Source organism: Sceloporus occidentalis, unplaced genomic scaffold, assembly GCF_023333645.1.
Source record: "Sceloporus occidentalis isolate IW3139 unplaced genomic scaffold, rSceOcc1.0.p SCAF_385, whole genome shotgun sequence".
NCBI classification, from domain to species: domain Eukaryota; kingdom Metazoa; phylum Chordata; class Lepidosauria; order Squamata; family Phrynosomatidae; genus Sceloporus; species Sceloporus occidentalis.
Window position 1 is genome coordinate 396444 of NW_028317365.1, and position 25272 is coordinate 421715.

General features: G+C 40.4%; 1 protein-coding gene across 1 annotated transcript; it reads left to right on the plus strand.

Moving 5' to 3' along the window:
* Nucleotides 1–10934: 10934 nt before the first annotated feature.
* On the plus strand, nucleotides 10935–24090 carry LOC149273328 (deoxynucleoside triphosphate triphosphohydrolase SAMHD1-like). Its single transcript, XM_089506449.1, has 12 exons — nucleotides 10935–10973; nucleotides 12700–12860; nucleotides 13591–13706; nucleotides 15057–15127; nucleotides 15599–15730; nucleotides 16494–16600; nucleotides 18634–18742; nucleotides 19488–19579; nucleotides 19817–19926; nucleotides 20189–20331; nucleotides 21765–21946; nucleotides 23985–24090. The coding sequence occupies exons 1-12, from the start codon at nucleotides 10935–10937 to the stop codon at nucleotides 24088–24090; spliced, it is 1368 nt and encodes a 455-aa protein (XP_089362575.1).
* Nucleotides 24091–25272: the final 1182 nt, after the last annotated feature.

Genomic DNA, 25272 nt, shown 5'->3' on the forward strand with positions numbered 1-25272 from the left:
CGCTGAAGCTGCTTATGTACAAGCCCCAGTGTATAGTGCTGTTTTCGTGTACCACCTACCTCGCGATCTCCGAGATAGGTCGGTGTGGCAGAAAACTAGGTACTTGGTACTGCTTGTAAATTGGGGGCAAGCGTGTTCTCAGACTATTGCACCTTACAGAACTTGACAAGTACATTTCTAGCTGAATATATCTTCTGCCAAGATTCTTGGCATACGTTAAAGCATATATATCTTCCAAGCAGTGATTTGGAAGATTTTAGGAGTCCTCCGACTGCACGTGGCTCTTGGCGGGCAGATCTATATTATTCTATAAACACACCTTGCTCGGGGGACTAGGAATCTTCTGCCGGAGCAGTTTTTTACTTTCTATGGATCAAGCCTCCTTTTCTTTACGCATGACTTGTAATTTTTATCATTCTTGGTTTTTCTACCAGACTATGAGATTAATGGAAGTCTAACAGGGAGTATGTTCATTTTATGTTTAGCAATGTTCTTAGTATTAACGTGAACTCTGTGTTTGACTTTACACAGCACAATGCATTGTGCCCCCCCCCCCCCCAATATAATTTTAGTTCTGATTCATAAACAAAACTTTCAAAGTTTTAAGTATTTAAAAAAAAAAAAAAAAAAATCTTGTCTATATCTGAAGCAATGGATTTTAATAGGATTTTTCAGAAAGCTAATAGCTTTTTCTAACCAGTTTTATTTCCATCGCAGAAAGCAATACATTCTTGTAGACCTGCAGGTATTGTTACTCGACACTGTTTTGTGTTCATTGGTTAGTTTTAGCAAACTTTATAAAAAAAATTTAAATTCCTGTATATGCATATGTGCTTAGCAGTGTTGTGTAGTATCTACACATTTGATGGGGTATTGTATGATTTTAACACCTAAGTGTTCTTGTACATAGTTGTGAGTTCATACAAGTTGTGTGTTCATGTAAGACTTGCTCAAATTAAAATCTTATAAACTTGCCTTGTGTAGTCAGACATTTGTCTCTGCTACAGAATAAATATAAAATCGGTATAAATGTATACGTAAGGTAAAGGATTGGCCCTGTCTTGTGAACGAAGCATGTAGTGCAGGGGCGTCCGTGCGGCCCACAGGGCAGACCATCATTAAAAGCAGCTGTTGTGCGGCTGTAAGACCACCTCCGCCTAACAAAGTTAAAGCGGCCGGCGTGTACACGGGGAGAGGATCATTACGTCAGAAGACAGCGGGGGGGGGGAAAAAAAAAAAAAGCAGACCCGTATTCAGGGGTGGGGATTCACTTGGGACAAAAATTAAATACAAGAGGGGGTGGCTGGGGGTAATACACAGGGCAGTGGGGCAACAATAGACAAGAGGGTGCTTGGGCATCACATTAGCCAATACAAAAGGCACAGGCATCAATACACAAGGGGGCAAAAATACAAAAGGGGCAGTGTGTGTCTTTGGGTGTCGGTGTGGCAGAGCCTGTCCTGGTGTGTGGTTGGGTGTCAGCATGACAGAGCATGTCCGTGTGTGTGTTTGGGCGTCTGTGTGGCAGAGCCAGTCCATGGCAGATTTTGGCTATCCAGTATGGGATTTTCATGAAGCTTTTGACAGGTGCAGGACATGGACATTTAAACCCACTGAAGCTTCGCAGGCAGGGAGAGCGTTCATCTCTGCTGAGCATTACCTGAACAGACCCAGGAGAGGTTTTCTTGAGCCTGGCTTAGCGCGGGAAAAACCAAAGTTAGTGTTAAGGGTGGTCGGCCCAGGCCAGCAAAAGTATAGAAAGAGCTCCAATGTGAGCTGGGCTTTTTCGCAAAAGGTAAATCATTTAAGTTTGAGACTAATCTGCGTTCCTGAGCCTTAGTACCCCAGACAACCTGTGCTTAAGATCTTTAGTGACATTAAGGTCTCAGACATATGTAATTCTACACACCAAAAGTACAAGGTCTTCTTTACTAACTTCCTCTCCTAATTCCCTACTTGACCCTACAGTCTGGTTTCAAACCCCTTCACTCTACAAAACTCTCCAATGACTTGGTCACTGCCCCTTCAAATACTCCTGGATCTCACTGCTGCTTTTGCTTTTCTTTACTCTTTCTTCTACAGACATTCCAGATACAGCTCTCTCCTGGATCGCCTCATATCTGTCTAATTGTTCTCTCTCTGACAAGACATCACCTCTTCCATTTTTGGTTGGTGTCTCCCAAGGATTAGTTCTTGGCCCTCTGCCGTTCCCTCTTTATATTTCATCTCTTGGCAAACTAATCCAACTCATTTGGCCTCCAATATCTTCTACAAGCTGATGATCTACCTGTCTCGTCCTAATCTCTCTCCTCCTTTCAAGTCCCGTATTACCAACTGCTTGTCTATTTCTTCATGGATGTCACAACACTACCTGAACCTTAATCCTTCCAAAAACCTGACCTTACCTCCTTCCATATGCTTCCCAGTGCCTGAATTCTCTATTACCGTTAACACAATTATCTATCTCACTAACAGGCCCGATGCCTTGGGGTCATGCTCAACTTCTCCTTCCTCTCTCTCATTCAGTTCCTCACCTGATCCTGCCGCTTGCACCTAAAAATCATCTCTAGTCGTGCAGCCCCCGTGCCTCTGGATCCTACAGCCTTCCTCCCAACATTACTCTGTGAATCTACCGGTGTCTATAAAGATGTGATAAGATTACACTTACAACGCACCTGTACGGCCTGCGTTTTTCTCCTCTGCTGCTGGGAAGATCAAGCTTCTGGATTAAGGTCACAGGAGGAAAGTAGAGCCTCAGCCTGGCATCTATTGCTCCCCCTGCTGTCTGATTGCACACATTGCAAATAGCAATGCAAGCGAGATAAGGTAAGAGAGAAACTGTTTAATGCCAGTAGGGTGCTATAAGGGTATATGTGGCTCTCTAGAACGTAAAAAATGTAGGGTATGTCTATAATCAGGGAATGTCACTGAACATAAACCGGCTAATTGTTCATCGTAGCACCAGCTGTAATAGAAATTGCAAACAAGCATATACATTGTTTGTATTACCAAACATTTTTTTAAAAAAATGCCTTTTCATAATAAGGATTTTATTTACTATAGGTAATTGTTTGCATGTTTCCATAGTTTGAAATGAAATCCCTATTTTTTTTTATTTGTGTAGGTGCATGAAACAGAAATGCGGAGTTAAGCCCACACCTGGCTAAAAACACTTCCATTCCTGGCTAAGGAAGGTGTTAATCCTTATGAAAAGGCATTTTTTTTAAATTTTGGTAATACAATGTATGTGCTTGTTTGATTATAGATGCATTGCAAGTACTATAAAAATAAATATACAGAAGCGTAAACGGGATGTTGCTATGCGGCCCCCACAATGGTGGCAGAGAATAATCTAACAGGCGGACTGGTAAAACAAACGAACACCATGATATCATATTGATAAAGTATTTGAGGTTATTTCCTTATTCTTTGTGACACATAGAACAAACTTTTTACATGACTGACATGTCTGAGCAGCAAGCTTTAACCATGTCTTAAATGTTAATCTAAAACGATGATGAGCAGAAGACAAGCAAGTAAGGTGATCACACTGATTCCCTACTGATTTCTTTGGTGAGTAACTCTCCTTACAATAATTTTATGCTACTGTTGGGTATTTAATGTCTTTACATGCATTATATTGTGTAAAATCCATAGGATGCACTCCTAATTTCCAATAACAGTTACCGCCAAGAGGTCACTACGACTATGTTGGTGAGCCAATATCTGCCTACTCGGTGCTGGCTGAGAATAAAAATTCCTCTGATGTGAGATTACCTGCTGCCGACCCTCTAGTCATCTCTACACAAGGAACTTTAATAAAGGTTAACCTCACAAAATACACACACATACATATTATATATATATACACACACATACACACAAGCTTCTAGTCACTGGCTGTATTTTAATATGTGATGTATATTCATTGGTGTGGCTTTATGGATTGTTACTGCCCCTTTGATTTGAATCACTGTGCAGACCGATGATAAAACATCTAACAAGGTCATTGCTAAAATACAATAAGTAAATATTTATTAAAGCTGCTTTTTGTTAACTATTAGTGTTAAAACCCAAAGCTATGTTTTTTTTAAATATATATTATAAACTTGCAGTAAGTGGTTTTGGAAAGTAACATTCGCTTTAATTCAAATACAGCACATCTGAGAGGTGGTATTACAATACTTTGTGTCTGTTCTAGGCGGTATGATCCTTGGTATCTGTCCTGATACCCCGAGATTGGATTAACCCATTGAGCATTTCTTAACGTTCGATGCCATCGTGGCGTCGTGGAACGTTACTCGTTCAGTAGCTTGGCATGGTTCGGTGTGCAGTTAGCCAATGGCTCCTGCCGACAGACATTGTGCCATAACCGTTCCCCTTCAAATAAAAGATTAACACATTTTAGAAATGTAATCTTTAAACAAAAAAAATGGGCTTTTGTGGACAACAGATCCCATCACCCTGTCAGACTGATGGGAGTGGTAAAAGTTGTAGTCCACAAAAGCAGGCGCACCAGAGATGGTAACATACTTGTTAAAATCTGTATATTCCCCTAAATTGTGTTTTCCTAGATTTCTGGCATTTAGCCATATCTTGTGTGCCTATCTTGTTGTATGTTGTGTGAAGTCATCTGAGAAGTCTGTTAACCCCTTTGTGACTGGAGATTTCTTTGCCATTTTTAGCATATCTTTGTTAACCCATGATTTTCCATTTCCATGTTTATTAAACCAACACAAACTTTTTGCCCCAAGGACGCGCACACAAACTTTTTTTAGTATGTTTTAAATGAAAAACAGCAAAAACGTTAGGTCCTGCTGATTAAGAAATAAATAAATCTGGATTTATGTTAAACATCCCCTGAGTAAAGTGGGTTTTTTGTTATAATGGAGCAAAACTCTCCCTTACATGCTACACTCTTGTTATTTTTGAACTATGGATTGGGATATAAAAAGTGTTTTATGGACAGTAACCCTTACGATGTCATGTGACATCACTATTTTAAAATTTTATGTTGTGAACCATTTTTTCCCACTTTGATCCCCACTGCGGCTAATCAGTGATCAGCAAGCAGGGTTCCCTCGGAGGTTTCTCCATTCTGACAGCCACTGGAGAGTATCTGAACTTCTGTTTTCTGCTATTCTGGTAAGAGGCACAAACGTCACGAAAACCATAGGACTTATTATTACATCCTCTGTCAGCAAGTTTTAAAGAATGCAATAGCACATCCAGGTTTTAGGCTCCAAGATAACCGTAAGGACCATGGATAGGGTGATGTGCATAAGCCTCTTCTAAAGGCAAGTGTTTTTCCCTCAGGTTAAATCAATCACAATTGGAGTACATTAATATGCGTTCTTTGTTGCATCCAGAACCTACTTTCCCTACAATGTCAGCACTCAACAGGAGAGAGATTCTAAAATGACCACCCTGCAGCTGATCATACATACAGTGCTTCTTGATCACAGTGCAAAGGGGGTGTAATTATATATAAAGGATTAAAAGTGCATCCTTGATGTCAGTGCCACCAGGCCTTACACTCTGGCTGCAAGAACGGCCCCAGGAGTCTACAAATCCCCCAAGAGCTCTCTACTCATGTTACGCTGTGTAACGTACAGCCAGCATCTCTGTCCCTTTAAAGGGAGAGGCCTCCGTACAGAACGTAAGGGCTGCTGTGAGCTGGGACAGAAAAGGAAGGAGTTTTAGATGTAGTGTTAACACAATAAGAGGTTACTGTTAAAGCTCATCCCTGAGGGCTTGCATTTCATGAAGACATCACTGTTGGCAACGAGGAGAAGAATATGGTGACGAGAAGAATAAGAGCCCGAAAAACGGTGTTCCGAGCCATTGAAGACGTTATCCTTTGAAAGAACGAAGAGCACCGTCTAGGCTAATTGAGGAGGCGCAGCCATGGTGATCGGGACTCTGATTTGAGATTATCTAACTGTAAAGTATTAATGTGCATTTCCAATCAATTTACCCCCAAGAAAAACAACGGGGTAGACGTAGCAGATTTAAAGGGAGAGGCCTCTGTACAGAATGTAAGGGGTTGGGCTGCTGTGAGCTGGGACAGAAAAGGGAAGGAGATTTAGATGTAGTGTTAACACAATGCGAGTGTTACTGCTCTCTGGAAAGACACATTGCCCCTTCCAATAGTCAAAAAAAAAAATAACATATTTTGCAAGGAAGCATTTTGGCCCCTTAATGTCCTCTTAACGCATAAAATACCCACGCGTGTGGGGTCTTTACATACTCTGGGAATGTTTGAATGTAAATTAGTTTTGTCACTACCCTGTGAAAGAAATCCCAAAAACCCACGGGTATGCAAAAAGACCAAAAACCACCAGAGTTCAAATTTGCCACATATTTTAGAAATGTTTTGTTGGTGGAATGGGCGTGTTATGTTTAGTGAAATACTTTGTTGCCATTTTTGGAATACATTGGGGGCTCTTGTATTGTATTGTTTTGGAACTCCACTATTCATTATGAAGGGCTAGCCCTGTATAATGCATTATTTAATGTGTGGGGGGAGCTAAAGAAATCTCATTCACTATGGATTATACAGGGTCAACCAGGCTCTTCCTGCAGCTTACTCGGGTTAGCCCTTCATAATGTATAGTCAAGTCAAGGAGCTGAAACACAACCTTCCTGTTAACTCTCCCTTTAGTGAATAAACCCCTTAGTAGCACTTGGGTAGGTAAACTAAATAACAGAATCGGGATATGACATCATACCCTAGCATCCTGCCTGTTAAAGATGGAACGGGAGTGCCTGCTAGGCGTTGTCCTCGATACAAATGTGTTAAACAGCATTAATCCTTATGGGTTCGTGCTCATGGAGTCCCTTTTTACATGGACTTGGGTGCATAAATAGCAGAAGAAAACTTAACATGCAGTTTAATGATGTTAGCAAAGAAGACGTCTTGTCTTATACTAGCCTTCCTTTCCTAACTCAGGCTGCATACTGAAGGAGCAACTGTCCCCGTTACAGCTTTCACAGCTTAATGGGTGGAAATAATCATACAGATCCTGAGAAAATAAAGTTAAGATACCTTTTTCCATGTTATACATATAAGCAGGTTTTTACATCATGTATTGCTTATAGGGCTGCAACAACTAATCGATAATGAAAATCGTAGCCAACGAATTTCATTATCGATTTTTATCGATTATAAAATGAGGGTTTTTTCAGAGCAAACGCTCTGAAAAATACCCCTCATTATATAATCCGTTTCAGTGACGCACAGCAGCAGCTCCTACTTACCAGTCCCTCCATGTAATCACTGTGACAACTGGCCCCGCCCCTTCCTTCTCCCAGAACGCCAGAACCACATGGCTGACACTCATCTAACTAAGTATAAAATAATATTTGGGCTGCTGAAAGTTAGGGGAGGTGGGGGTTAATTTAGGAGCAGCTATGGTTAATGGGGTGTTTAGGGTTAATATAGGAGCAGCTGTGGTTAATGGGGTGTTTGGGTTAATTTGAGGCAGTTGTGGTTAATGGGGTGTTTAGGGTTAATTTAGGGGATGTTATGGCTGATGGAGTCTTTAGGGTTAATTTAGGGGTTGCTGTGGTTAATGGGGTGTTTAGGGTTAATTTAGGGTAGTTGTGTTTGATGGGGTATTTAGAGTTGATTTAGGGGTAGTTATGGTTAATGCGGTGTTTAGGGTTAATTTAATGAGGACTGAGGGTTAATTTAATTAATTTAACCCCTTCAGGACCGGGATTTTGATACTAACGTGTCGCTAAAGGACCGGAGCCGTTTTTGTGTTTTTGCCATGTCTTTCTTCAACTGTAATTTCTCTCTTATCAATTGGTGCACCCACACAAATCATATATTTTTTTTTCAGCACAAGTAGGGCTTTCATTTGAAACCATAGTAAGCTGGGTAGTACATTGTTTTGTTTGAACATTTTTTTACAGTTTTGTATACATACAAATTGTACACACATTAAACCAATGGGAAAAAATTATCCCAAATATATTCATTAACTTGTCCTGATTTGGAAACCACCCAATATGGCCAGGATTTTTATCTATTTTGACCAGTATAGGGCAAATATTGCAAGGCATGCATCACGTTTTTGAAATGTAATTTTTTTCAAATTTGGCATGGTAGTCTAATAACTGCAATAGTTGTCACAGATACTGATTACCCCCCCAAAATTATATGTTTATGAACAGTAGATAAGTCAAGGTGTACAACTAGGGTCATTTTGACACTTTTCAAACAGGGATTTTATCGCCAACTGCTGCCAAATTTTGAGGTATTTTTATATTTTTGGGGTTTTTTTTTGCATATGTTGCAATGTTGCTTTAGATTTTATATTATATTTTGTATAGAATATGTGCAACTGCAGAACAAAACACCAAATTGTTTTCACCAACATCCCCCGGTTCCAACAAGGCCTCACATGCATGGTTCATGCATTTTTTGAGGAAGCTATGAGGGCAAAACTAGAACATGCGCATTTTCGTTTTCACATTTGGAATTTTCAGAAATTGGTTTCCTGGGCCCATATCCCATTTGGGACATTTTGGAAGCCCCCCCACTGTAAATTACCCCATAAAAGTATATATTTATGAACAGTAGACGAGTCAAGGTGTTCAACTAGGGTAGTTTTGACAGTTTTCAGCCAGCCATTTCTTCACTGATGTCTGCCAAACTTCACAGGGAAATTATTTTATTGCGTTTTTAACGCATACATTTCAATGTTGCAATTTATTTCTTCCACAGCATATGTGTAACACTGGAAAAAAAACACCACATTTTGTTCACCAACACCCCCCGGTTCCAACAAGGCCTCACATGCATGGTTCATGTATTTTTTGAGGAAGCTATGAGGGCAAAACTGGAACATGTGCATTTACATTTTTTTAAATATTTTTTTTCATCAGATTACTTGTAAGTGACAGGTTTAGGCCGCTGACATCAATCAGGGAGACCGATCAATAATCAGCGACTTAAAATGTCACCGACAAGTGATCAGGTAATAATTATGATTTTTTCATTTATTAATAATTTGTGTTTTTTCATAATTACCCTAGATGACCCCTCTCTCTTTGTAGAGCAGGGTCATCCGTGGGCTGCCATAATGATCCGATCACTCCTATTGGCCAGGAGCGATCTGATCAGCCCAGCATTTGACCTGGAAGCACCCTGGACTTTCAGGTCAGTGCTGTTATTTTTTTTTTAATTATTATTATTATTTTATTAATTTTTTTTAATTTATTTATTTTTTAATTATTATTTTTTTTTAACTCTTTCAATGCTGATGCGCCATTGAAGCACAGCATTGATTGATATTTAGTCCCCACAAGCTTGTGGGGACTAATATTAACCCCTGCAATGCTGCGATGGGGGTCATACACAATCGCAGCATTGAAGGGGTTAATTGAGGAAGAGGGGGGTAGGGGTTAACTGAGGAAGGGTGGGGGTGGGGGGGGTCTGGTCTCCACACTCATGTGGAGACCAAAGAACCCTGTCTCCCTGTCCCTGAAGCTGCCTCTGGCAGCTGGGACACAATCTCCAATAGACTGGAGATTGTAGGGGAGGAGTCTCTCTGATCAGTCCTACAGGACTGATCAGAGGACTTCTGGGGGCTCGTTTTTGCTGTTGCTGGTCTGCCTGGGCTTCCAGGCAGACCACCAGCAGCAGAACCCCCTAAAAAACGGGAATTAACCCCTTCAATGCCGCGATTGCGGCATTGAAGGGGTTAACGCTGCACTGACGCTCTCATGGAGCGATCAGGCAGCAGGGGGGTGTTGGATCAGGTCCCCACACTTGTGTGGGGACCCATTCAATACCCCCCCCCTTCCCTGAAGCTGCCTGTGGCAGCTGAAACCGCGATTGCAGATTTTTCTGCAATCGCTGTTTCTGCCTACAAAATCACTCCGTGGGAGTGATCGTGGGCTTGGGGGCGGGCTTAGACAGGCTGTGCTGTCTGCCCAGGACTCCTGGGCAGACAGCAGCAGCAGCGCCCCCACGATCACCGCGATTGTGGTGATGTGGGGGCGTTTTTTGGAGGAGACGTACCTGGTACGTCCCGGTCTACCGGTGACTGTTAACCAGGAAGTACCAGGTACGTCCCGGTACTGAAGGGGTTAATGAAGTTAACTTAAGGCGCAATTAGAGGTAAAGGGGGGGCAAACTAAGGGGAATCTAAATCCTGGGGCAGTGAAGATTAACCCAGTACTTATTTATAAAAGTATGGTGTCAGTGTGCTGTTAACAGGTCTGTGACTATGAGGGGACTATGAGATATCTGGGGGGCATAAGGCATATCTGGGGAGGACGGAGTGACATATCTGGGGGTATAAGGCATATACGGTATATAAGGCATATGTGGGGAGGGCAGTGTGGCATGTCTGGGGAGGATGGAGTGGTGTGTCGGGGTATAAGGCGTATCAGGCACAGTGTCATATGTGGGGGCAGAGTGGAGTGGCATATGTGGGAGGCAGCGTGGAGTGGCATATGTGGGAGGCAGCGTGGAGTGGCATATGTGGGAGGCAGCGTGGCATATGTGGGAGGCAGCGTGGCAAGCCTGGGCTCAAATGTGCATAAATTAGGGGGGCTGGTTGGGAAAATGACAAGAAATGCATTTTATCAAAGTTTTTTTTATTTTGCGTTTGTATTTAACATAATTTGTTTATTAAATTATTTTAAATAAATGAAAAATGTACATTCAATTTTTTTATCCGATTAATCGAAAAAATAATCGGCCAACTAATCGATTATGAAAATAATCGTTAGTTGCAGCCCTAACTGCTTATTTTAACCTCGTTACATATGTTTAGTGTATAGAACTGTAACAACTTATTTGTCTTCTATACATCAATGCAAATATTAGGAATATTGTAGAATGTCCAGATTTGCAACACGCTTGAAAAAAAAAAAAAAGATTTATATATTTATTCTATACAGTTTAGAATTACGGAATGGAATCTGCACATGAATGCAACGTTTCTAACGCAAAGGTAATTAATGCGGAAACCTCAACCAGATTTACACTGAGGGGAATGCCCACTGTCGGCCCCACATTAAACTGTTTGTCAGTCGACGAATGACAAGGACCTGCTAAATATATGTGGGAGGGGTGGGGCTATGTCAAGCCCCTCCCTCACTCTCCCACAGTACTTTTAAGCATGGTGCCTTAATTACAAGGGGGTAGTAGAAGTATTATTAAACACTCATCTACAGACACCAGACAAGCCAGAAGGCTTGTTCTTTCCCCTCAGAAATCTCATAGGCGCATGCAAATAGGGTCAGCAATGATCACCTTTTGCCTCTATATCCACTTTATACATTAATTACAAGGAATATAGACCCTATCAGAGGATGGCCTTTGCACACATATTTTTATGTTTTATATAGTATCACCTTGTTTGTCAACTTAATTTTATAAGATTTATAGTCCTAACAAAACAAACCCCCATGCCCCTCTGCTAGCTGCTTCAATAACTATGGATGATTGCAACTAACAAAAAGTTCCCCCAAAATAATAAAACCCCAGGAAAACCACAAACTAGGATGAACACTGCAAAAAAGATACACACAGCAGTGGAATGTTTAACCCCTTAGACCAGTGACGTGCCAGGCATGTCATGCAAAAATAGTCTGTTAATGACCAATTACGTGCCTGGCACGTCATGGCATTAAAGAAGCTTAGATCTAAGATCTCTTTCTTTCCATAAACAGTTTTGCTGTAATGCCTCAATGTCAAGGCATTCAACAACAGAGAGATCGGCATCAGGGGCCCCATGTGGCCCCTCCCCCAGACATCCACATAAGCCACACACTGTATGGCGGCGGACTCCTGATTCAAATGAGCTTAAACCAGTCACTGAAATGCCTCAATATTGAGACATTCAGCGACACCGAAAATCCACCCCAGGACTCACTACGCCTCTCACAAGCTCTCAAGGGTAGCCCTGCAGGTTGAATACAGGTACTGCATTAAAAAAAGTCCTAGCATGGAAAGAGTTACTAGCATTTCAAATACCCATGGGGGTGTCTACTTAAAAATTGTTTGATGGGGTTAATTGGACTGGCGGGTTCAAAGATGTCCCAAATACGGCATAGGCGCAGACTGATCAGATGTCAAAATGAGAAAAAAAGTGCACCTCCCAAATGTGGCCTTTTAGCCCCCAAACAACCCAACAAACCCATGCATGGGTGGTATCCCTGTACTCAAGAGAACACATATTGGGGTGTTACATATACCAAGGGCTGTACATTTATATGTTTATATTGTTTTCAAACAAATATGGTTATAATGGGGTAAATTGAATTAGCTGGCTTCAAAAGATATCCCAAATAGGATTGGGGGGGGGTTTCAGAAGGACCAGATGTCAAAGCTCAATGTTAAAAAATGTGCATGGTTGGTGTCACTGTACTCGGGAGATGTTGCTGAACACTTATTGAGTTAGTTTGACAGTGACATATACCAGGAGCTGTAAATTCACACCTAAAGTACAATTTGTGTGAAACAAAGAAGTGTTTCTGCACCTCTTTCTCTGTGAACCTGTCATTCCGGCCACAGGGACAGCCTCTCCTCATTCCAAGGCTGCGTCCAGAAGCTTTCTGATGACAGTCCACTAACGAAAAGAAAAAAAAAAACAACAAAAAAAAAACAAACTTGCCCTGCAATACCTAGCATTTCCCTCCCACCTGTTTACTCACATGTTTTGCTTGTCTTATCAGATATTCAATGACCCAATCCATGGTCATATTTCACTGCCTGCTCTGCTTATCAGAATTATTGACACCCCGGAGTTCCAGCGTCTGAGATATATTAAACAGCTGGGAGGAGGATACTATGTGTTCCCAGGAGCCTCTCACAACAGATTTGAGCATTCCATTGGGTAAGAGAATATAAAACATTAAATTCACCTAAATATAAAGATACCTGCAGCTTGGGACACTATATTGAAAGGTATTGCCTTGCTTTTTGTAATGCCACATGCAGAGGTTGAAAGGGTGCTTTAAAAGTCTATTTCAAAAGCATTTCCCAGCAAACTACTGTAAGGTTCTGTTCCCCAGGATGACTGAATGCTCAGCAAAATTCACAATGCACCTCAAACGCTCCTTAAATTGTCCTGGGGAAATTCTACTTTGAACTTGTCGAGGTCCTAGGTCTCTCCTCCCATTTTTCGGCCTCATTTTATTGATTTTCCCTTTACCCCAGCACATAACACTATTCAGCAGCCCTCATCCTCCAACACTTACAGGCACCCCTTCCTCCCACAACACAATAAGCCCCTCCCCTTCCACACAACACAATTTGGCAGTCCCCACCGATACAAAACACTAACGCTCAGCCTTTCTCCCTGCACACATCATGAACAGCCCTTGCACTCCCTATACCCCATACATCAACCTTTTCCCTTGACATAACATGGTACAGCAACCCCTCTCCTGGTATGAATTCTTGCACACGCCGGTCATACACATTTTCATTCTGGGTCTCCTCATCCCTGAGAAGACAGATACAGACAAATATTTCCATAACAATGAAGACATCAATTTTCAATAAAATAAAGTTTTTACATTTGGTTACGCCAGATGTCACAAGATGTTCTTTTGTTTTCCCAGTGTTGCACACTTGGCAGGATGTTTTGCGGAAACACTGAAAAATAACCAACCAGAACTGGGAATAGACGGCCGCGACGTTTTGTGTGTTAAAATTGCAGGCCTATGTCATGATCTGGGTAAATAGGATTAACCTCTAGGAGTATAAATTGTGTCTATGGTGCCAGAGTTGGAAAAAAGCTCCCCTTCAGTCTGATTTAAAGCCCTTTCTGCTTAAGTAGAACATCATTTCAAAAGCAACATTTTACTTGCTATCACACGCCATGTTTTAATGAAAAATAACATTTGTCAGTCATACCCCTTGAATATATGTATTTCTTAAGTGCTGCGTAAATTGTTGGTGCTATATGAATAAAAGATAATAATAATAGTCAGCATCCGTGTGTCACAAATACCACTAGCATACGCGAGTAATGGACTCCAAGAAGATAGACCACAATTTACAGGTGGTTTCCAACCGAGTATCTATAAATCCTGCCACAAGTAATTAATCATCCCCAGTAAATAAATAAATGTCAGCGCTCCTCCTTCTACCACTCCCTTTTTCCTGGTTTCTACCAAGAAAATAAATAACAAAAATTGCACACTGGCGTCTCACAGTACTCCATGGTACAATCTACTCCACAAGAACACCCGTTTCTTAGAATGTGCAAGGTGTGTGTACAGGGCAAGGTAAGGCAAGTAAGAGGCATTACCCAGGCTATCCCTATTTAAAGATTTCATATCTGCTTTTTTTTGTGTGTTTTATGTACCATTCCATACATAGGTACCAGGGTAGCTAAAACAAGGGATTAAGTCAGCATTTACATAAGTGGATCCTTTCCGTGCTCTGTTTACTTATGTAAATGTGTTTTGGGCAGCATCGGATAATACACATTAATTTCTGCCAACTTGGCAAGCTATGCTCCCTGTACATGAATGTCAACTTCAGGATAATACAACATGGGATAAGTATAACAACATTATCGAAAATATAAGACAAAACCAATAACGTTTGAGTTTTTTACAGCAGGAACAAAATGGCAAATTAAGTGGTATTCCACTTCTGCTATTGAAATATTTATAACTTGCATAAAAAAAGCATTGACTTATGAACTGAAAAGCTGAGCGGAAACCCTGTATGAGACATAAAAAGCTAAATTCCCATCTATTGGGGTAATAATTCTTGAGAAGTTCAACCCAGTCCACCTTAGCCCTTTTTCCTGAGTACTTTGTGCTGTAACAAGGGTCATGGCACTGTGACTTAATTGCATGTGATCATTGTGATTGGTGATCACTGCTATCACGTGACACGGTTCTACCACTGTTTGCCCATAACAGTCCATGCTGTCGAAGTATCTTTAAAAGCCGCGGTTTCCGTGACAGCATGGAGGTCATGAAAGTGAGAAGAGGCTAGAATATGTGCATCTTTACATTTGTTTTCATGAATATGTCCGCAAAGCTTTCAATAGTATTTATTTTGATTGTAGGTCACGGAGCCTTTTCTCATTTATTCGATATGAAGTTTATGAAAAAAGTTTGTCCAGAAAGAACGTTTGTGGCAAGTAGTTTAAAAAGTTTTGTGTTTAAATAATAAAGCAAACTGTGGGTGAACTACAGCAACGCTGTTATGATCGTATTTTAGAGATTTTCTTACGATACTCTTCGTCCTTGAAGTTGCTGGACAAGCAGTACTTGTTCTATTTGATTTGCTTTTACAAATCGTTACATTTTAGACCCGGTTTTAAACGAACAATGAGATTAGGAGATCTCAACAACCCTAATACACTGGAAATAGAGTTCTATCCCACAATGTAATGGGATGATTTCTTTACAAAGTTATCTAGGTTGATGGAAACAATTGTATGTAGGTCGTATATATTTCAAACCCCTTAACAGAAGGCTTGTAAAGAAGACTTTTTAAAATGCCCACTTTTTTTTTGTTTTTGTTTCTAAAAAATGTAGGTTTTTCCCACAGTGAATTTATTTGAGAAGGTAACAATACGGCTTGATTATTTTATTTCTTTTTCAGCACGAGGAGGCTTCTATTAAGCTATTTGATTATCTCATTGAAAAAAACAATTTAGCTCAAGATTTTGAGAAAAGTGGACTTCAGCTGCCGGATGATACGGATTTTATTAAGCAGCTAATAATCGGATACTCTGTAAGTTTTGTTTGACGATCGAGCTGCTCTGCTGAATTCTAACACTTTTATAAATGTTTCTAATGTTGCACATTAGTAAAAAATTAGTACATGTTAGTTAAAAGAGTTTCACTCAAAGAAAACATTGTGTTCTCTTGTGTGATTCCCACTACCAATTAACTGTTGATTCCTTAAATGCACCCCCCCTCGTTTTAATAAATCATGGGGACATTATTAATAGTCTCGGCAAAACATTGTAAGTTGTGCTATACTTTGATCTGTCCAAAATATTAGTTCCGATGAAGCTTCAGACAAACCAAAGCTGGATTACATCAAAAGCGATCCATAAAAGTTCAAAGAATAGTAGGGGCATGGGTAGGGAGGGCCGGCAACATTCAGCCTGGAGAGTAAACCCAGGCACCTGGCTAACTCTGACAGCAGCAAAAAAACAGACAGCATGTCCGGTACTAACCAGCAGGCCCAACCCAGGCTTACCAAAAAGGACTGCATGAAAACATGATAGGCTTTTGACGGCGGACCAAGATTCCTAAATCAGGGTGGCCCATCAAGGAATCGCACCCCAGACCCATAAGCATTTGGCGAGCAAATTAAAATACTGGAACTACCAAGCTATCTATATTTTTTGGGGTTTTTTTGCATATTCTCTCCAAAAGTTTCTCTTTTCCACCTCATTCCCAGCATATATTACTTTTACTATATTTTCTTGCACCCATTCGTTATTCACGTATCTGTACAGACTTAACTATTTACTCTGTTGAAATAGGACTCAGAAACAGCATACAAAGGACGTGCAGAGAAAACATTCCTCTATGAAATTGTTGCAAACAAAACCACCGGAATTGATGTTGACAAATGGGATTATTTTGCCAGGTATTGTCAGATTACCGTATAGGTTGAAATGTACCAGGTACAGGAACGGTCTGGTGCAGACAATCTTGGGCACATGTATGATGTATGTTGGAGTCTATTTTGCATGGACTCCAATGCACTTTACTGTAATCTGGAGCACATATCCCCAAGTTATTAGGAAATGAGACCTCTGTCTATTTTAATTCCTCTGGTGGCTGAAATCAGGAAGCATTAGTGTGTAAACTTCCAGCACACGCTCTGTCGCCTCTTCCACCGACATAACTAAACTAAACTAAACATAACTAAAACAGCAGCCAACCACATATATTGCCTGCTCAGAAACTCCATGGGTTTACTAAAGGGAAATTGTCAAAACTATTCATTTCTTTGACTGAGTAACCAAAATGATTTACCTAGACTTCAGTAAGGCATTCAACACTGTCAGTCATAGAAAACCATGTAGATTGCAGTCTTTGGGTTTGTAAGATATAGTTGAATAGATAAGGCAAGGGTTCAGTGACAGGAGGCTGTATGTTAATGGTGTATATTCAGAGGACTTACTAGTGGGGTACCTCAGGGATCAGTATTGGGACCCATACAATATACAATATATCTTAATGGTAAGGTATACATTTTTGCAGATGATACAAAGGTCTGCAGCAGACCTTGGAACAAACCAAATGACAAATCATTTAAGTAAACTTTGAGAATGGTGGAGAGTGTGGCAGCTGCAGTTTTAGGTTGATAAATATAGAATAATGCACTTGGGATGCAAAAAAAAATCCCAAAGCAGAATATAGCACTGGTGGCACCGTCCTGTCAGCGACAACAGAACAGAGGGACATAGAAGTAATTACCGTATTTGCTCGATTATAAGATGACCCTGATTATAAGACGACCCCCCAAAATCTGAATATTAATTTAGGAAAAAAAAGAAAAAGTCTGATTATAAGACGACCCTATAGGACAAAAGTTTTACTAGTAAATAATAATTCATGTCTATTTTTTTTGTTTTTAATTTCCTTTTATTTACCAACCTGCCCCCAGTTATGCTCATCTGCCCCCAGGCATGCCTTATACCCTCCTATATGCCACTCTGCCCCATGTTATGCCTTTTAACCCCCTATATGCCACTCTGGCATATAGGGGGTTAAAAGGCATATCATGGGGACAGAGTGGCATATAGGGGGACACTTACATACCCAGACATTAATATACCCACCCAGACACTTCCCACCCACACACTTACCTACCCACTCTTGCACTTACCTAGCTACCCAGACACTAATATACTCAGGCACTTCACTAACCGCGATGCCTCAGCAGGCGCTTGCTGCAGCTCCCACGGGATTTCAGCATGACGCTGTGTGACCCCGCTAGGCCCCGCCTCCTCCCGAAAATTGAAGAGGTCTACCGGATCTGCTTTGGGTCGGCACAGTGCCGCCGAGTCCCGGTCCTGCAGCAATCTCCCCAACCGGCTCTGCTTCCCCGCAGTGGGCGGGCTATCCCGGGAGCAGGAAGGTACGCGCGTATGCAACCTCGGCTGCTGCCGGCACTCGGTGATAGACGCCGGCAGCAGCTGAGGTTACCATACAGGAGGATCCAGGTCCCCTGCAGCGATGCGGGGGATCTGGATCTTAGTCTAATAGTCAGACCTCATTTGAGGTCTGATTAGAAGACGACCCCGATTACAAGACGAGGGGTATTTTTCAGAGCATTTGCGCTGAAAAAAACCTCGTCTTATAATCGAGCAAATACGGTATTTCTGATGACTTCAAAAGGTAAGCAGAGAACGCAATAGCGCTTCCCAAAAAGCAAGCAGGACGCTCAAAGACTGACACTAATTTTAGATTTTGCAAAATCCATCCTAAAGCATTATTCTGTCAAGCGCCCCGTTTGGAGAATGTGTGCCCATCTAAGCATCGGTGAAAAGCAGGAATTATTTTCTTATTACCTTAGAATTTAAAAGACTGAAAAGCTACAGAAACGTTAGTAAGGGTAACCATGCTGGGTTTTTGGACTGGGATTTCAAAGTGGAAGTTTTATTTATTCAGGGACTGTCATCACCTCAGCATCAACAGCAGCTTTGATACTAAACGATTTCTCACATTTGCATGGGTTTGCGAGGTGGACGACCGGAAACAGATTTGTATAAGAGATAAGGTAAAATGTACTAGTACTATAATTTAAATATATTATACCATTTCTTATATTTGGCATAGTTTACTGTCTGGTGAGCCCAAAATGTCTGAAATGCATGCACAAATCAGAAACACTTATTTAAAAAGAACAAAGATTCAAGAGTTGTCAAATCACAGCACCCAACATAATGTCCTAAAAGTGCAAATAGATGGACTTATGTATAAGACTATCCTAACGCTAACTTAGAAAAGGTGTATTGTTTTATAGCATGAGTGTCAGGGATATTAAACTGTCCTTTTTATCAAGAAGCTATTGATCAAACCTCTACCAGCTAAAATGACAAAGTAGGCTGCTAAAATCTACAAAGATAACAGTTTATAATAAAAGCAGCATATGGTAAGAAGTGGATCATTTATCAGTCCTGAGAATTGGATGAATCAGATGATCCCGTGGTCTGACAACAGAGACGCCGAGTAAAATAAAGACTTTATGGAGATCCATCATGGGTTTTCCTTTTTTGCTAAAGGAATCAAAAGGCCGTTTCTTTTACACTGCTTAAACATGAAAGTGTTAAATATTTTAATATGTATTATCCACTTTAACAACGTACAGAAGAGACACAAAGGCAGTGCAATTCCAAGGATAATCAGGACAATACTTGTATATAAAACATTTACTGGTTAATAGAATGTTAAAAAAAAAATCCTCTAAAACGTTGTAGAAGATTATGGATCTTATTATATAGTCCTGTGAATATTTTGTTTAGGAAGTAGATGATCTATACGAGATGTTCCATACACGTTACAACCTTCACAGAAGAGCTTATCAGCACAAGGTCGTAAAGGTCATTGAAGAAATGTAAGTACCGAATGTGAGAAGGAGGGAGATCTGTAGATTATGCAAGCATTAAGAAGAATATTCCAGCGAACCTTTGACTTTCAACATGTCTTTCTATGTTATATTTAATTTTTATACATTTCTTTATGATGGCTTATATTTAAAGGAAAAGTCCTATTATGCATTATTACAAACTATGCCTACACCACAAGTTTCTGTAAACAGCGCCAGTCTTTAAATTACCGATTTCTTGATTAGGATTACAGATGCATTGATCATTGCCAATAATCACATGGAAGGATACTTTGGGAAAAAAATTGCCATCTCAGAAACTGTGGATGACATGGAAGCATTTGTGAAGGTTACAGGTAGGATACAATTATAATTTAATTTGCTCTTGATTGAGCTATTTTAGCGTATTTATGTAGTGTTATACGCTACAAGGTTTTTTCTATTTATGAAGTCATAGAAGCGTTCTCATACTTCAATGCTCTTAGTTTACAGACCAAAATAAAAGGCAGATCTGTACTCAGTTGTGCATCTCCAACTTTATAGTAAGATAATTCTCCTTAATATATTTTGTCCCTCAGGTGCAGAGAAATTAGTTCTGTATTTGGTGTGTAATTTCAGATTACATTTTGAACTTTATTCTTAACTCAACGGATGAGAATCTATCTCCCGCCAGAGAGATTTTAGAAAGACTACAGCGCCGTCAGCTGTTCCCATATGTTGGTCAGAAAAGGCTCAAACATGACATTACTGACATTGATGAGGTAAGCCATTAAGTTTTGATAATAAAAACCAATATATTCCAAAAACCAGGCGAAGATGTGTGTGAGCTGGAGATGGCGATATAATTAAAATCGACGTGTAGGTACAAATGCCTATGTGACAAAATCCAGTAGTTTGAACAGACTCACCTCTGCTCTCGATAAACCAGGCTGAGCATGCTGTCGGGTTCCAGGCAGCTCTGGCTTGGCTACCTATAAAATAAAGAATAGCCTTAAGGAACAGTCTTCTTACCTAAATTTCTAAAACCTGAATATACATATAACTTTTCTTTTGCGGTCTACCATGTCAATCTAAAAATATTTGCAGGATTCCATCCGTCGTAAGATTGCAGCAAAATGTAAAGGCGATCCGAGACTGGAAGACATTGCAGTGAATGTACGTAACACTATTTTATGGAACAGTTAGTCTATCTATGTAAAAAGACTATGAAAGGGCCGAAGTGCATTGGTCAAAGAAAAAGCAACAACCATGACAACAAGCACCAAACACACACAAATAGGAACTGTGATAACTAAATAATAGTACAGCAAATACTGCTGTAACTGTTTTAGCAATGCAGATGCTGTACAGATAATTCCACAAAGATTATTATTTAGACCCCTTGGTACAGTTAGTAGTGGTTCCAGGGGTCCACAGCAAAGTAATGTTTCTAGAGGTTTAAAGAGACAACCAGGCACAGAGCAGTCCCCCATGTGCTTCGGTTCAGCAATAAACCTTGTGGCATCCCATCTATGCTCTTGCACTGTAGTTTAGCAGTCTGGGGTGTTGACAAGTGCTGTGGTAGGGTCTATGTAAAGCACTGTGCCTTCTTACAGGGAACTGTAGGATAATTCAAAATCTTACAACAACAAAAAAACCTGACAAAATTGCACTGTTTTACTTATAGGTCCCATTATATTCATAATAAACCCAGACCCCATTATTGGCTTGGTTGGATGGCCTGGCACATAGGCTCTACTACCTCTGAATTAACATCTGCTTTACTATGTAGCGTATGATAGCTCTTATCAGTGGAGCGCGCTGTATTTTATTTCACAAAGGTTATTACCATTGACTATGGAATGAAAGATAAGGATCCGATTGACAACATGCGCTTTTATAAGAAGGGCAGCACAGAAGCTACAAAGCTCTCAAAATCCAAGGTATGTACAGTAGAATCAGTAGAAACTGAACCCTTTGCCTATACACGGAAGTCTCTACAAGGCCAGGGCCCATAGTCAATAAGGAGGAGGCTAGCTCCCAGGCCTCTCCCGGGGCCCCGGTGAATGGAGGGTTCCATCACAAACATCATTTTTTGTTTGTGTGAGTGATACCACAGCTCATTCTTTTCTTCACTGGCACGTATGAATAGCGCTGCAGAATATGATGGCACTACATAAATCAATAATACTATGACAATATTTGTGTCTTCTAGATTATTCAGCTTCTGCCAAAACATTTTAGACAGAGGTTTATTTATGTTTTCATCAAGAAAAGAAATTCTGAGAGCGTGGCCGCCGTAACTAAAGCATTAAACGAGCTTTACCCTGAAGAAGATCCGGATATGCTTGAGGTATCTGCCACTAGTTTCCCATATGATAAAATAGCAGTTCAACTGTATTAATTATACTGTACCCCAGGGCCGCACATCTCCTTCCCTCAAGGGCAGCCAACAGGCCACAATGTTTGGATATTTTAGCTTTAACATAGTTCAAATAAAAATTCATCAAACTACCCGTTTTCACACGATGATACACAGAATTCCTGGCCTGCCTCCAGCCCCCGACACTCATGCATGTTTTGTAGGCATCACGGATAGAAAAACAGTTCAGTAAAAACCTTCAACCAAACACACATTATTTTATTTAGAAACGTTTGAGTTGCTTTCCGCGCTTTCCTTGCCTCTCTATTATGCATGCAACCACATGCGATGATGCACACGCGCTACCAAGGCATTCTACCCTAGCGGTGGGGGGGATACAGTTTTCTGCCAAGACAGTGAGGGGCATGGTAGAGATATATATATATATATATATATATATATATATATATATATATATATATAATGCATTTAAAAAAAAAAAAGTACTTGAGGGCTGATGTAACACAAACACCAGTCTATATTGGCCAACCATCCCGTGACTCCAAAGCCCAGATCACACTCAGTGTAAACTCGCTTCAGCAAGTCCCTCCTTACCATTTACTTCCTTAGTTCAAATTGTTATGCGATGCACAACTTATCTGGCGTTTGCCAACTGATCAGTAATACGGGATATAATGTATAGAGTGCAATATTACTCTATATAAACAATAATGGTAACGTATGCATAATCACTCCGTATCAAGCACTGGACACATCTCAGGCGTAAGTAAATAGCTTCCAAAATGCTACAGCTGCTTAATTTGTCCTCTAGGTATACTTCACCTCCTATACTCTATATAGGTCAGTGTGAATGGGGTTCATCATTAGAACATGGTTCTGTGGTAGAGTAGCAACGACTTGTAATGCAATAGTTATTTAATATATAGATAACATAGCCTGCAACAGAATGCACACGTAGAAGTCACATTACTTTTGTATGTGTAAGTGTCTGAACGCCATTTGTTTCTTCTAGGAAAACTGAGGCATCAACAGCCTGGCAGGAATGCTGTCTTAACCCAGACTCTCTGACATACTACAAATCTATATAAATCATTAAAAGCTGATTCATTCGCTAGCATAATATATTCATACTGTGGTGGCGGTCATGTACTTAAACAAAAAAACAAAATTGATTAAATATATACATATATAGGCATTATTTCATCATATCTATGGGGGAGTACAAGTAAACAGGAGTAAAGCCATTGGGTGTCCAGAGCAACTGCATTAAATGTGAGATCTCAAGAAAAAAAAATATATATAAAATTTAAAAAGGGAAGTTGATCTGAGGAAAGAACATTTTTCTCATTGCGCATAAAATAGTGCTGTATACACTTATGTCAGCCGGCGTTGACAAAGATCTGGTTTATCTTATTTTCTCTCAACCTCCTTACCTGCAGACCTGGAAGCTGTTGTTGTCGGTCATGTGATGTTTACTTTCTATCAAGAACATTCATTATGATTATGGGATTTAACCCCTTCTTATGTATGCTTACCAGGTGTTATCTTGTGTACTGTGACCTGCACGGGCTCCGCGTGAAATCTACCTGTATGCAGCCACATATATTGCGTATGTTTACCAAGGAGAGCGTAAGATTTTAAGACACTTATTTAGTTAATTTTACCATTTGGTTTGCATTTATTTATTTATTAACACCCTATGTCATATTGTAAGGCACAAATGTGTCTTAACTTAGGTATCTGCCCTGGAATACTAGGTTTCACTAAAGTTTAGGCAGCTTCAAAAAGTTGCCACCTACATCTAACTACAGCAAAAAAAAAATGGACTGTCTAGGCCTGCCGTGGGGGGAAAAAGTGTCGTAGCACTCAAGGGGTTAAACAAAATTATCACCGCTCCTCACACTTTACTCCAGACAGGGCGAGAAACGCTAAGTTTACTCATGCAGTCCTATTCTCCCCACGTCGTATATCATAAAATCCTTCCTAAACACCGCAAAAGTGTCTACCTTCCCACACGTTTCTCTATGTCCAACAATATTGTTTTCTCTTTAGCGGCTTCATTGCTATACTCATTGATATGCAAGATCACTACTTGTATCTCATTCAACCTCCTCTCACCTATAACATGCCTGACGTACGGATCACCACCTACCGCTAGGCTTTCCTTGTAACAAGCTTTAGAAGACATAATGGTTGAAATATCTGTCATAGATACAAATTACACTGATCCAAATAAATAAAGCCTTTTAAATTGTGTTTTCCGTTGATACAATTGTTTATAGGGGGTCAGAAATAACAACTAATGCTGGTGCCTCATCATGTCCCTATAAGTTACCGTATATTTGAAGCAGGTTCCTGGGTTCTCCCCTTCTCAACCCTGCCCTAGGCATTTTAGGCTTGTTTTGTGTTGGGATGCCCCACACATGCTCCAACTCCTTTACACTTGCTTAGGTCTTCCATGCCGACCCCACAGGGTACCAACAGGTGTCTTGTCAGGTCAGGCTACAAGTCTTTGTATTTTCTACAAACAGCAGGTGCCTTTACACTCGTACCATACCCAGTGAAGCCCTCCTCTTATCCTCAAGGCTACGGTCAATTTACATGCCTTTCATTTTAAAACATTCAGCGGGATTGTTTCCCACTCGTTTACCAAAATGTAGGTTCTTCAGAGGGTGCATTTGCGTGAAATATTAGAACTACCCAAAGTACCAGTTCATTTGTTCACTCTGTCCTTGATTTGTTTGTGTCACGGTCCCAAATCCTACAAAACACCTTGTTTACAGAGATTGATATATATAATTTTTGTGTGTTAGAAACCCAATGTATGTGTTTACCAGGACAGCTGCCATTTTAACTTGCTGTTCTCAGGATAAGGGGATCAGTTCAGAAACACAACTAATGTGGTAAATTCTAGGCCAGTAATAATCCTCACAGAAGTAACCACAAGGCCTACAACTTCAATGCATTTTTCACTGAGGTCAAGTCATTTGCTTTTAATAAAATAAAGAAGGATCTCCACAGCGAATTATTGCTTTAATTGTGTAATTAGAATTACAAGATATCGCCTGTTCTAGTAAGTTAAACACTTGAAATGGTTTCATCCTGTCTGCGCCCTTTTCTCTCACAAAAACTATAGTCTGAAGTATAATAGATTATCAGGGCCTCCGAATGAGGAACATGGATAGTCTGCGAAGCCCGCAGTCTATTATACTGCAGTTAGCCGTTAAAGATGTAGGTGACACCGGGAAGACTGGAATATTCCCCGGCAGAGCTGAGGGAATGGGCGCGCATGTCTGAAGAGACGAAGAGGTGCCAAATATGTCATTTTTACCTCAGGTAC